This window comes from Neodiprion pinetum, chromosome 1 (genome assembly GCF_021155775.2).
Source record: "Neodiprion pinetum isolate iyNeoPine1 chromosome 1, iyNeoPine1.2, whole genome shotgun sequence".
Taxonomy (NCBI): Eukaryota; Metazoa; Arthropoda; class Insecta; order Hymenoptera; family Diprionidae; genus Neodiprion; species Neodiprion pinetum.
Genome location: NC_060232.1, coordinates 8,259,133 through 8,273,678, shown reverse-complemented (window position 1 = coordinate 8,273,678; position 14,546 = coordinate 8,259,133). Strand labels below are relative to the sequence as shown.

At 37.4% G+C, this 14,546-nt stretch overlaps 1 protein-coding gene across 1 annotated transcript in view; it reads left to right on the top strand.

The window, feature by feature from the left end:
* The window catches only part of Sol1, a 359,519-nt gene extending 353,250 nt beyond the window's left edge, over nt 1–6,269 (top strand). The window contains exon 13 of the mRNA XM_046615171.2: nt 3,258–6,269. Within this exon, the coding sequence (XP_046471127.1) occupies nt 3,258–3,316 (59 nt within the window). The 3' untranslated portion in view covers nt 3,317–6,269. The remainder of the gene's footprint in view (nt 1–3,257) is intronic.
* Nucleotides 6,270–14,546: the final 8,277 nt, after the last annotated feature.

The following is a 14,546-nucleotide window of genomic DNA, read 5'->3' as shown; positions in this document are numbered from 1 at the left end:
GAGGGTGAGTTAGTCTTTCTTATATAACCTTCGCCGGCGTTGAGAGCCTCGGGGAGTGTCATCAATTTTTCGATATCCTCGTGCAGGCAGGATATATGTACCAACCCTGCTCAGCTACGCCTATCGACGGAAGGAGGACTTCGCGGGAGCTTGCCGAGGGTCGAATCGTCAAAAATTCATCTTTATAAGCCAGAGGCTGTTTACGACGCACAAGGGTGGGGGGGGGGGGGGGGGGGGGGGGGCGGGGGCGAGGAAACGGCGACGCTTCAAAAATCGGGCTCAAAAATTAATCCCCAAATATGTCCTGCCGATCGGAGAAGTCGTATAAAATTATCGCCTAAACCTACATACGACTTTTCGGACAATATCAGGTTATTCCATATTTATGACCAACCATTTTTTACCGCTACCCATCGACGTTATAGTGTTGTTTATTTGTCAAATATCACCGCAAAATTTTCGCACTATTTTCTGTACGTCAGAGTTAATATTCATTCAAGTTGAGGCGATTGTCGGAACTCTGTCAAGTGATTCAGCGCTTTGAGGAATTTCACACATCCACGCAGCGCTCAATATTGTAAAGATATACTATATTACACTTGAAATACTTGCGAAACCGTTGCAGGAATATCGCAAAAACGTGGATCTCTAAGATTTAAAAACTTGCGAAAAGTTGAGTTGTCGCATTTTTTCTGCAATATTATTGACCGTGTATTTTTATTTCTTAAATTCATTCTCCACTTTGTTGCAAACTAAATGCAAACGAGACATTATGACGTCGCAAAATGATGATTAGAAGTGATTTTCCTCGTTTTACCTACGTCACGTTGTCAAAGAGCCTAAATAATTGCGCCGGAGTTGGGTCACGTTTGTGGTAATTGAATAACGTCGCACTAATCTTGTTTCGCGCTTTTAACCGGAAGTACTGAGGTAAATGCGTGGTGTTTCGGTATATATTTACCAACGACGTAATTTCTGTCCTCTCCTCCCTCCCTCCCCCCTTCATGTCCTCTGGCGATCGCGTAAAGACTGGGTTTCGGCTCCCTCGTTGTTAAAATCCGCTCGTTGAGATTCACCATAAAAATGAGAATACGTGATCAAAGATTTGTTGTTTCGCGGTTTCCAAAATGCACTGAACATTATACTTTCGAAGATAACGCTTTTTCTCAAGCTAAGAAAAATATTTTATACGATCACTTGGAGCATGTTTGCATCTGTGAAACGATACTTGAATTATTATATTGAAATCTTTGTGTTCGACGAATCGCATGTGGGATTGTATATTATTCGAATATTTACATTGCGACAAGTCATTTATTTGAAATTTGCATTGTGAATTCCGAAGAAAAGTCTTGCTAAGAATAAGCATACTGAAAACGATGCAAATGTGTTTAATTTTTCATAATGATTTGAAAATGATTAAGAATATAAAAATATATATATAAATCCCAGCGCAAAATTTTCCATTCGCTAAGAAAAAAAAAAAAAAAAAAAACACCGTCGACGACAAAAGCTACATCGGTATTTTTCCACTCTAGACATTTTTCAGTCGAATATAAGAATTGACGCATTTATTTTTCCCGAGATCAGGATTGTTTTTTCTATATCTCTTATTTCCCTCGCGCCGAATACAATTTCACTGCAGGAATTGAATTGTATCAACGCTGCTTTATACACAGCATTGTTTTGGGCCTGCGATATCTGAATATGAAAACGCAACTTGAAGATGGGGAATATCTGGGTGAAATTAAACCCCAAGAGAAGCTGTGAACAAAAGGAAGAAGAAAAGATCCCTTGAAGCCTTTGTACCCCGATACACGCGAATCTCCACAGATAATACTTAATTGCGTCAACGAAAACGCGGAAAGATGACCAGGGGGTAAGAATTAGCAGCTAAGTGCTGACTCGGGGGATTTCACATTCCGCACGGCGAAATAACGGAGTATAATTTATTATGTTAGAGAACCGGGACTAATCAGATTTTCCTTGATTCGCTGCGAATCTCTGCAGTCGTAGAAGCATCAACGCCAACCCCTTGCTGATTCTCGCATGTATATCGTACACCTGTACAATGTGCGATATCCCCGTGTAAGAGAATTGCCTAGAATTTGAAAAGTTTTTCAAACTTTCTACTTTGCGGAAACGAGGCGTTCCTTTTTGACATGGAAGGATTCGCGGCTGTTTCGCCGTTTCTCGCCATGCGGAACAAACGACCGTTTCATCTTGTCTCTTTCTCAGTCTGAAAGCATTACTTATTCCCCTTCGCGACCTTCTGTTTTAGAATTCGTTTTGTACCTCAACGATTTTCGACCCTTCACGTTTTAGACACTTACTTTACTAAATGATCGATCTGCAAATCTCTAAATATCTGGAATTTTTTTCATTTCAATCTCATATTACTAGGAAACACGTAAATCGTGTTCATTTTTCCAATAACTGTACCGAAAATCGACATTTAGTCTCGGTTAATTGTTTTTGCACTCGCTTCACCTTCTGTTACGTGTGAAAATTTGTAAAACTAAATCCAATCATAGGATTCAAATCTTCGATCTTCTTCGTACGAATAATTTGATTTCTCACTCACCAGCGAATCCTGTATCTTGCATAAATTTAATTAACCAATTGAATGTACAAATATTAACGAAAAATGTCTCAGAAAAAATGAACTAAATTCTAGTACTCTCTTTCCGTCAATCTACGTTTATAAATTTTTTATTTCGTCAGACGTTATGAATTTCCAAGTTATTGCAAACACCAAATTGTTTATCGCAATAGCATACCGCGGTATGCTCCATTTTCTCGATTGGCATCGTCGAACCAACTGTGTTAAAAAATAGCAGTCATTTTCGGTAGAAAAGAAACGAAGAGAAGCCGTCCAAGGTAGATGGCAAACGAAATTATACGCCACTAAAATTGTCTATTTTGGTAGACTTTATATTAGTCGGAAAGACCGCGAGGGAAGGCGAAGGTGGATAATTCTATTCCGAATGTTCGTAATACTATTACGTTCCGAGGTAAGCCGCCGTAATCGGATTACTTGACTCGGAACTAAGTCTCCTGGCGGTATATTTCATTCGGTACCGGAAAGTTGCCACTTCCGGTCCCTTTAGCAACGTGCGCGAAAAGTCGTCATAAAACTGTCCGACGACGACTAATGGCTATCACCCGAGAATAGAGGCATAATGTGATATTTGTTTCCCTCTGCAGCCGAACGTTGATCTATATTAACAATTAATAGTTGCTTCTAATAATTACAGGTCCTGCAGTGATGTTCCTGGTACTTCAACTCGTATTTCGAATCCATCTCCAGGCTTGAAGCAGTTCCTTTTACAAAAATTACCGTTTATTACGGAACCAATTGCACTCAGCTACAAATAGCAATTATTTTCCGAGTCTGCTGGTCATGCTGTTGCGCAGGTGAGATGAGAATCCGCACCTGGTGATACAAGAATCTTAATCCTCATCCCAACTAAACACGAAACTTCCGGCCTACGTTGTGGCTTGTTGAAGAAAAAAAAAAATAAAAAATTCTCATATACTTGCGGTTCGTTAAACTTTATTGTTGGTCTAATTTATGAATTTTTATTCTTTTCCTTCCTTAATGACGACAACGAACAAACTGAACGAATTCCGGTATTATACCTATACAGTGACGTTGTAACGCAGTGTTTTTAACGCATTCGGCATTTTCTAGAACGGGGAAAAAAAAAAACATTAAACAAATATAAACTGATTTTAAATACAATTATTAATAACAAACTATAATTATATGTTAACAAGATTAACTATGTAATACGCGTAATATACATATATACATATAATATAGATATATATGAAAATTGAAACTGACACAGTTATATAATATATAAATGAATGATAATAGTACGTAATTGATGAAATTTAGTTAAAACAGTGTGCGTTTCTCTACGAATGTGCGTGCGTGTGTGTGTGTGTGTGTGTGTGTGTGCACGATGACTAATCTGGGCGATTTAAGCAAATTTAAAAAAATTACTAAAACACCAAAGACAATCATTAACATTGCTTTGCTAAATTCTTACCAATTTCATTTCATTATTTTACGATAGCAAAAATATTTAATTGTAGCGTATTGCACTTTCATTCGTGACGTATGATTGAAGCTTATTCTTAGATCAAACTAATTGAATTTATCCGTCAATAAATAGATGGCGATTTTTCTACCGTCGGAATTTTTCCAAACTACGCGCGAAGTTCTTGATCTTTACAAGAACGGGAAACCTTCTCAACTTCTCGTATAAAGTAAGGCAATTTTGGTTATCCGTTAGACGTGAGATCGTTGAAAATGTTCAGACGTGAATGTATTTTTCAGTTGGTGAAAAAGTTCGGCTACAAACTTGATATCGACCCTCGTATGCATGCAATTATATTGTATAATCTGTAAAAACAAATATATATATATACATACATGTAATAGTTAAATTATTATACATCTATGAAACCAATTATTATAATTGCGATTAGAATATACATTAGACTGTAATATGTGAATATTTTGGAATAGATTTATAATTCGTTAATGCATATAATATATAATAATGAAACTCCTCGAGATACTATTAAAATATACGTTATGAATATGTTTACGGATAATTTGTAATGACGATGCAAGGTGACACATTGTACATGGTTATGCAGAAGGTCTGTATGATTGGAATGAATTTATATACATACGTAAGATTATACAATAGATATATGTATAAATATAATATAATAGGTGTTGACCAGTGATTTGCTGACTGTTTATTGCTATTTACATTATTACATTACAAATATATTTATTATTAAGACTACGGTACATGAAATTATATACCTAAAATTAAACGGTAAAAACATATAATACATAAAAATGTACGATTATCAACTTGTAAATATTATGTTATCTAATATCGTAGGTATAAATAACACACTGCATTCATTTCGAACCACATATAGGGTATGTATATTAACATTAATAATTGCCAGTGGTCGATACGGTTTTCCTCCCGATATGTACAAATAACGTTTAACTATTCTTCCACAGATGTAAATCGAGGAATTAGGTATAACACTTGAAGGATCGAAGCGGAAAGCAATAAGAAAAACCTGATATACAAATTTTCGAACACATTGCAAGCCAACCTATGAAAATCGAAAATTTGATGTGCTTCGAATAACCTCAAGCGAAACCAACGATTTGCAAACTCTCGTGTATTATCGGTAATTACGGGTGGAAGAAAAATGAATCGGTAGAACCGAGGGATTAGCCACCGATCAATTCATTTCATACGACAAAACAGTTTCGAGAGATTTTTGGGTGGTTTGCTTTCGTACTACCGGAAGTACTTCAAATGTTCTCAGCTAAATGATGCCAAAAAATGTCACGTGACTTGTTCGGTTATATGAAATTGCAAGGGTGGTTAACCCCTCGAATATAACTGCATCGACCGCTGGCTTTCACCGTGAAGAGCAATTCTCACACATACTTTCTTATTCTGTATGTAACCAACGAGCACAACGGGCTAACTTACAAGTGATAATATTCTGCGGGGTGAATTGTAACATGTAAATATTTGAAAAGAAGAAAAAAGTAAAAGAACTTTTCGTCTGTCCATACATATACATATACATACGCGATGCACGTCTGCATATTAATATGTTAATATACTTGTCACACGTCACACAATTACTTATTATTCCACCTGTAATGTGCATAATTTGTTTATTCGAAGAAAAAGGAAACAATCGCCGATGGCCCGTTCGTTTTTCAAAGGAAACAATTAAGACACTTGGTTTTCTCGGGTGTTAAAGTCTCTGAGCCCGAAAACCACGACCGTTCCTCGATAATATTTAACGAATTTAACGAGACGGTCATGTTGACAATGTTAAACCCGCGGCAAACTCGAGTGCAATAATTTTTCTCGGTGCTCTCGGCTCGGGGCAGAAAACGTTTCTTCGATACGCCCTGGCCAACGTCTATTTTACTACCCTGATATTATTGTCGATAATTGTTAATTTATGTATTATACCTACCACTCCAACAGCTGTGACTCTCTGTGAATCACGAAAACTACAAGCTACGATTTCCTGCAAGCCTACACAGCGAAAGGATTTATTTTCTTATTGAGTTTTTTGTGGCACTTTTGCCAAACTTTCATGTACATTATATATATATATATATATTATATATATATAAAAACGCATTAGTTATTATCGAAGTGTAATTTCATTCGCTGATACGGAATTAATAAATCATAAAGTCGTATGAATGCATTATTCATCTCCCTGAGAATCAAAACTTTCGCAGGTTCAATTCCGCAGAGAAATTATCCACCGACCGACTCGCTTTATGCAAATTCTAACAACAGATACGTTTTTTACGATATAAAACTTTGTTTCGTTCAAAAATATTGCGCCACTTTTCCAGTATCAATTATTTAACATTTATTTTAATGCATTCAAATAACAGATAATTAGGCACAATCGATACACTGTTTTGAAGGAATTTGTTACATCTACGGAAATCGTTTTTTTTTTTCTTGTTTTATTTCCATTCATCGTGTCTACTACTATTAATCTTTCATGAAGCATCCCCTTCATTTTCAGAACGGGAAATTGTTATTTTTCAACACACCGTATTACGAAGACACACTCAATACAGATTACGACATGGAAAAGATTTCACTTTCATTACATTTAATAAATGAATGTATAAATTAAACATTGCTATAACGATCTGTTCAGTTATTCATAATCGAACAGTAAAGTCCCCAAGCATTTCTGTCGTAAATATATACGGTTATAAAAAAACGTTTTACACTTGTCGTTGTGACTTGACGGACAATCGATGTCCTTATCTATTCCAAAATTGATCAACCTAAATTTCGATCTCGACTCAGTTATCCTCATGAATTTCCGACCTTCGTACATCGGCTCCCAGTCAATTTTCAATTTAGATCTTTTCTCTTCACCTGCAATTATGTCTTCAATCGGCATAGGAATAGTAACAAGTTTTCAATTCGTCTCGAGTATCATTCATTGCGATTAATTAGCAAAGTCGAACTAATTTACTCCGTATCACCAAGGAAGCTGCCCGAAAGATGGAAATCCTCCTTTCGTCGCCAACTTGGCATCCCTTTCCTTTTATACTGTTTTTACCTCTCCTTCGGAAAAAATGTAAAAAACCGTCGATAAAACTCCACCGGAGATGATCCGGGTTATTAAATCAACGCCTGATACCCAGAGGATCGCGTAATATACGATAATAATGAAAATTTGATGATCCAATATCAGGTCCGATAAATAAGCCTCGATGTCACGAGTACACGTAGAAATTAAATTCAATATTCAGAATATCGCCGTCTCGTATCTCGTTGGAGCTTTTTTATTTTGGAAACACATTTTTCAAACGGATATCGTTTCTCTGCAGAAATTTTTCTACACGAAGGTACGTTCCACCGAAACTGCCCAAGCCGTGGCTAATAATTTGAAACTTTAACTGATAAAAATATCTGCGGAACCAAGTATTTATATTTTGTTTGAATTCAGTACATAATACGCAGAAATTTATTGCTTATAATGACGTCACAGAGGCAGTTTTCGAGAAAATACTCTTGGTTCACATTTTTTGTCCGATGGACTCATCCGGCATTTTAAAAAATATTTACAAAAAACAAAAAGAAGTTGTGCGTATAAATTATCATCCAACCATTAATTCCTTCATCAGCACCACTGAAATTCGTAGGGAAATTCAATTTTGAAAAAAGAGTTGACTCGCGATATTTTCCAAACATGGGTTGAATGAGAGAAAACCTTTCAATTTACTCGGTTCTTCGAACTAAGTCGCAAACTTCGGGTGGGGGGGTGGGCGTAAAAGTGAGCTTATGATTGGAACCACGAGTCTAGCAAGTGTCACCAATGACAAACATCCAAATGTTTCGAACACAATATCAATCAACGTACCTAAGTTGTTCGACGAATTATCACAGACCCAATGCTGCTGACTTCGGAAATTGTGCCGAGTGCTTGTGGCCTTTGACGTCACCACCACTTTCAATCTGGAAATTAATGGTATACGAAACAGCTTTCTACAGTGGAATTAACTGCAGCGTGAAGAGTTACGTGAACCCGATTAATCATCGACCGGTTTGTTATAGCTATGATAATACCAAAAGTAAAAAACGTGACTGGTGTTTTTTTTTTTTTGTTTGATTGGAGTAAATTTCATTCCGACAACCCGTTGACTGAAGAATATAAAGACAGTTGCCCTAATGGGCTTGGGTGTGACAACCGAAAATCGTCGTGCGCCTGCGCTCCCTGGTTGTGAGATCTTCCAACGGTAGAGTTGAGAACCTATTGTAGAACATCAGAGAGTTACCGATTTCGACATGATGCTGGCCGCATTCACCTTCCGAGTGACACAGTCTTCGCAATGCTAAGCCCAAGACTTGTCGGCGATACAAGAAATTAATAATGAGAATATTCGTAGCAAAACAGTGATTTGATTAGAGTATAGGTACCCGAGAGAAGGATGTATACAAAGATCATAAATAATAATAGATCATATGTAATAATGATGCAGAGACCAAAAAGTATACATGTATGTGCGGTCCATGTACGACATTAATATATATGATCCATTTATGATTGATACGTGATGCATACTATAAATTTGATAATTTTCCAGGAGACAAACTAGATTATCTACAATAATACGTCTATAATATGAAAATAGAAGAATTATTCATTTCGAAATGGGATTCTATTCGACACGCGCTCGATGTATTCCATAACATTAATATTCATAATTATTCCAACAACATTTGCTCTGTCGATCTTGAATTTTCGCAGGCGTAGAATCGCAAGGCTGTTTTAGCTAGTCGCGAGTGAAGTATCTACGTTGGGTAGAGAAACAGAATTGTTTTTCGAAAAGTGTTTGGATGGAAAAAAAATTCAGAGTAACCATAATACATCACGGATGCGCTAATTTTGAACGAGACGAAATGGATGCTCCGTACATGAAACAGTATTTAACGCAGTTTCCTGATTTGAAGAACCTAAAAGGGTGAATGTCGGCGATTTCTTTTGTTTCTTCTTAAAGCTTCTTAAAACTTCAAGAGTATTTTAACACATATTTGAAATATACGAGCAAAAATTTTTATCATTCAACTGTCGCAGAATGGCAGCGTTATTAGCTGACCCGTTAACTGAAGAATAAACCTTTAGTCCACGCCTGACGATCGAAGGGTCAAGCCGCTTGAGTCTGCAATCGGCAGCAAAGATGAAATACGTATTTCTTGTCTGGAATATAAGAACTGAAATCATTATGCATCATATCATATCACATCATACATCATACATGGTACATCATACCATACATCATACAGAGTATTGAAGTTCGAAACCAAAGTTTGAATGTTCGGCTATTCTGAAAGTGACGTCACCCGAAATTTTTTTTCTCCTGACGACATCGATCTATATAGACGAAAATCAGCTAGCCGAATTCCTCAGTCCGGAAACAACCGCGCAGTAGAGCGGACGGATAAGAATCGCGCGCCGCAGATTTTGAGTACCGGAATCTCTACGTCCTGGATCCTGCGCTGCAGGTCCGATGCCTGATGAAACTCGACTTCCAGGACAAGCGCTCCGTAATTTCTGTTTCATGTTTACAATGAATTAGTTCGATTCATTTTTCGCGCTAGCCCAAATTCAGGAGCTGTCAATGCGATAATCAAATTTATTATAAAGTCGATTAGTTAATGACTTACATTAATCCTTGAACGATAATTTTTGTGTGTTCTTATACTGAAAATATTTATTACTATTCAAGGCATAACCCGAGGTGGTTATCGGTGGTTGTTGGAGGTGGTTGGCGGTCGTTGGAGGTGGTCCGCGGTGCACGAGGAGGAGGACGACAAAGACGAGGACAACAAGGTGAACAAAGAGGACAAGGATCAGTGCTCGGTGAGTAAAACACTTTTATAATATTTGATGACAATTGTAATTATATTTCATCTGAAATATTTCAAACTTGTCATGTTTACATTAAATTATTCAAATTCATTTTCCGCGCAAGCACAAATTCGGTAGATATAAATGCGCTAATAAAATTTATTACATTATTAATTAATTAATTAATTATATTGATCCTTACACAATATTTTTAATGTGTTCCTATACTGAGAATATTTATTACTATTCCAGGTATAACCCGAGGTGGTTGACGGTGGTCGAGCTGGACGAGGTGGAGGACGAGGATTCGTGCTGGGTGAGTTTAACATTTTTACAATATTTGATGAAGTAGAATCAGCATCAGGAGTAGGATCAGGGGAAGATATAGAAATAGGAGTAGAAGTAGGAGTAGTGGTAGGAATGGGACTCGGAGTAGGAGTATGAGTAGAAGTAGGAATAGTAGGAGTTGGAGTGGGATTAGGAGTAGGAGTAGTCGGAGTAGGAATAGGAGTAGTCGTCGTAGTAGGAGTAGGAGCAGAAGTAGGTAGGGCGGGGTGGGTCGTGAGAGGGGGGGGGAGGGGTGGGAAGGGGATATTATCATATCAAGTTATCAGTAATAAGCAATTGCGGGTAAAATATTAGCTTACTTTTGTAAATATTTATGAATATAGCCTCTATGAATGTTCATTGTTGGTGTATAAGGTCTGGCAACGTACCTACTTTCTGTAAGAGATGTTGAAAATTTTTAACATAATTATGTTTCAGTTCTGTGCCCCACCTAGTGATCCACTGGTACATATCCTCCGACGTGACATCGCTGTGCTACGTATAAAGAAGAAAAGATTTATTAAGATGCAAATTGCTCCTCTCTTCTTGTCATTGTGCTTTCAGCCATTGTTGTGCTGTGTGTTTAAAATTTAGGACAGTATATAATATAGAATAACAGGTACAGCTACGAATATAGCACTACAATAAATCTTATAGAAATGAGCTCTCATTGAGATTTCTCTGTATTTATAACTCGACGCGAGAAGGCAAAAATCAATGTAATGCCATCTGTAAGGTAATTTGACTCGTGTTTGCACAACGAGAACTCGTTGGGCATTTTGCGGTGAAGTTTGAAAAATTGTTGTACAAGAAATTAAATAACTATAAAAATGGATAAAAAATATTATCTCTAATTGTGAATGTAGCTAATACAGCTTTAACCGTATATTGATTATGTTATTGATCTATTGTTACAAGATCGGAATTAGATAAGCTCTCTAAATACTCTTTTCTAGACTATTAATTTATATCACGTATATGTATACTATGATTACCCTTGCCACGTTTTATGTTGCGCTTGTGTAATTTGTATATTATTAACCTTACGTTTTACTCTATTTGCGACAAGTTGTGAGTGTTTCTAATTTCTTGGCAATTATTTATGTACATGTATGTGTATACATGTATGTGTATACATATGCATGTGTATATACATATATACACATGTTTAAAACTAGATTTTTACAATAAACACAGAGGTTTTAGTATATTCACATACGGATTTCTGTGTATAGGTATACTTGAACTAAAATATCCTTATCTCTAACACGGAGTATTTCGTAATTCGCATTTGTTCTTGTAACCCAATGTCCTGCATACGATGGCAAAAATCGAGATCCAACTTAATTGAGTCTCAAAGCCTTGTTGACATAAAAGCAGCTATTTGATAGAAATTATAGTTTATAGTTTACACAGCCCATTGCATGATATTTCATTATAAATACGTATGTTTCAATGTATTTAGGAATAATTTATCAAATGTACAGAGGTCATGTGTAAATAATAAATGAATTCGACCGCAGTTTTATGTATTCATTAGAGCTTTAACAATAAATTTAAGCTTTGTTACTTCTTTTATTTCATTATGGATAATCAAAAACATCTCCGACTATTCGTGCCGTGGAAGCATGGGGATGAAACCAAATGTAGCAAAAGACTAGAAACAGTGTATGTAGAGTACGGGTATTTTTCTAACAATGCAAACACGTGCCGCTAGCTTAGTTTTGACATATCTAGAATACCACGCCTTGCGAATTAGCTTTCCAGACAGAGTTGAATGATGAATTTTAAGGACTGCATTATCGTTGTTGAATACTCTACGCCTCATGGGAAACGAAAATCTGTAACGATAAAATTGATGCACCGGATCATCGTCGACTTACCTTTTGAAATGTCCTACCATTTCCGAACACCTCCAACCATCCTATTTACCTATATTACTAGATTAGCTATGATATGAAAAGAGAAGAATTATTCATTTCGAAATGGGATTCTATTCGACACGCGCTCGATGTATCCCATAACACTAATATTCAAAATTATTCCAACAACTTTTCATTTGCTCTCTCGATCTTCAATTTTCATAGGCATAGAATCGGAACGTTGTTTTAGCTGGTCGCAAGTGAAGTATCTGCGTTGGGTGGAGGAGCAGAATTGTTTTTCGTAAAGTATTCGGATGGAAAAAAATTCACAGTAACTGTAATACATCACGGATGCGCTAATTTTGAACGAGACGAAATGGATGCTTCGTATATGAGACGGTATATAACGCTGCGTAGTGATTTAAAGACCTAAAAAGGTGATGGGGAGAGAAAGTACGAAGCTTCTTAACACTTCGAGTGTATTTTAACACACATTTGAAAGATACGAGCAAAATTTTTCATCATCCAACTGTCGCAGAACGGCAGCGTTATCAGCTGAGCCGTTAACTGAAGGATATATCTTCAGTCAACGGCTGACCATCGAAGGGCCTGGCCGCTTGAGTCTGGAATCGGCAGGACAGATAAAGTGTGTATTTCTTGTATGAAATGTGAACACTAAAATCATTATACATCATATCATATCATCATACATCGTACATCATACATCATACATCATACATCATCATACATAGTATTAAAGGTCGAAACCAGAGTTCGGATGTCGGATGTCCAGAAAGTGACGTCACCAATTCAGAATCAGCTAGTCGAATTCCTCAGTCGGGAAACAACCGCGCAGTAGAGCGGACGGATGAGAGTCGCGCTCCGCAAATTTCGAGTACGGGTTCTCAACCTCTCGGATCCCGCGCTTCGGGTCCGCTACGTATTTCGAGTACCGGGTTCTCAACCTCCCGGATCTACAATAAATTATTTCAATTCGTTTTTCGCGCAAGCCGAAATTCAGTAGCTGTCAGTCCGCTAATGAAATTTCTCGACTTCCACGATAAGCGCTCCGTGGTTCCTGGTTCACGTTTACAATAAATTATTTCAATTCGTTTTTCGCGCAAGCCGAAATTCAGTAGCTGTCAGTCCGCTAATAAAATTTCTCGACTTCCACGATAAGCGCTCCGTGGTTCCTGGTTCACGTTTACAATAAATTATTTCAATTCGTTTTTCGCGCAAGCCGAAATTCAGTAGCTGTCAGTCCGCTAATAAAATTTCTCGACTTCCACGATAAGCGCTCCGTGGTTCCTGGTTCACGTTTACAATAAATTATTTCAATTCGTTTTTCGCGCAAGCCGAAATTCAGCAGCTGTCAGTCCGCTAACAAAATTTCTCGACTTCTAGGGTAAGCGCTCCGTGGTTCCTGGTTCACGTTTACAATAAAATATTTCAATTCGTTTTTCGCGCAAGCCGAAATTCAGTAGCTGTCAGTCCGCTAATAAAATTTCTCGACTTCCACGATAAGCGCTCCGTGGTTCCTGGTTCACGTTTACAATAAATTATTTCAATTCGTTTTTCGCGCAAGCCGAAATTCAGTAGCTGTCAGTCCGCTAATAAAATTTCTCGACTTCCACGATAAGCGCTCCGTGGTTCCTGGTTCACGTTTACAATAAATTATTTCAATTCGTTTTTCGCGCAAGCCGAAATTCAGTAGCTGTCAGTCCGCTGATAAAATTTCTCGACTTCCACGATAAGCGCTCCGTGGTTCCTGGTTCACGTTTACAATAAATTATTTCAATTCGTTTTTCGCGCAAGCCGAAATTCAGCAGCTGTCAGTCCGCTAACAAAATTTCTCGACTTCTAGGGTAAGCGCTCCGTGGTTCCTGGTTCACGTTTACAATAAATTATTTCAATTCGTTTTTCGCGCAAGCCGAAATTCAGTAGCTGTCAGTCCGCTAATAAAATTTCTCGACTTCCACGATAAGCGCTCCGTGGTTCCTGGTTCACGTTTACAATAAATTATTTCAATTCGTTTTTCGCGCAAGCCGAAATTCAGTAGCTGTCAGTCCGCTGATAAAATTTCTCGACTTCCACGATAAGCGCTCCGTGGTTCCTGGTTCACGTTTACAATAAATTATTTCAATTCGTTTTTCGCGCAAGCCGAAATTCAGCAGCTGTCAGTCCGCTAACAAAATTTCTCGACTTCTAGGGTAAGCGCTCCGTGGTTCCTGGTTCACGTTTACAATAAAATATTTCAATTCGTTTTTCGCGCAAGCCGAAATTCAGTAGCTGTCAGTCCGCTAATAAAATTTCTCGACTTCCACGATAAGCGCTCCGTGGTTCCTGGTTCACGTTTACAATAAATTATTTCAATTCGTTTTTCGCGCAAGC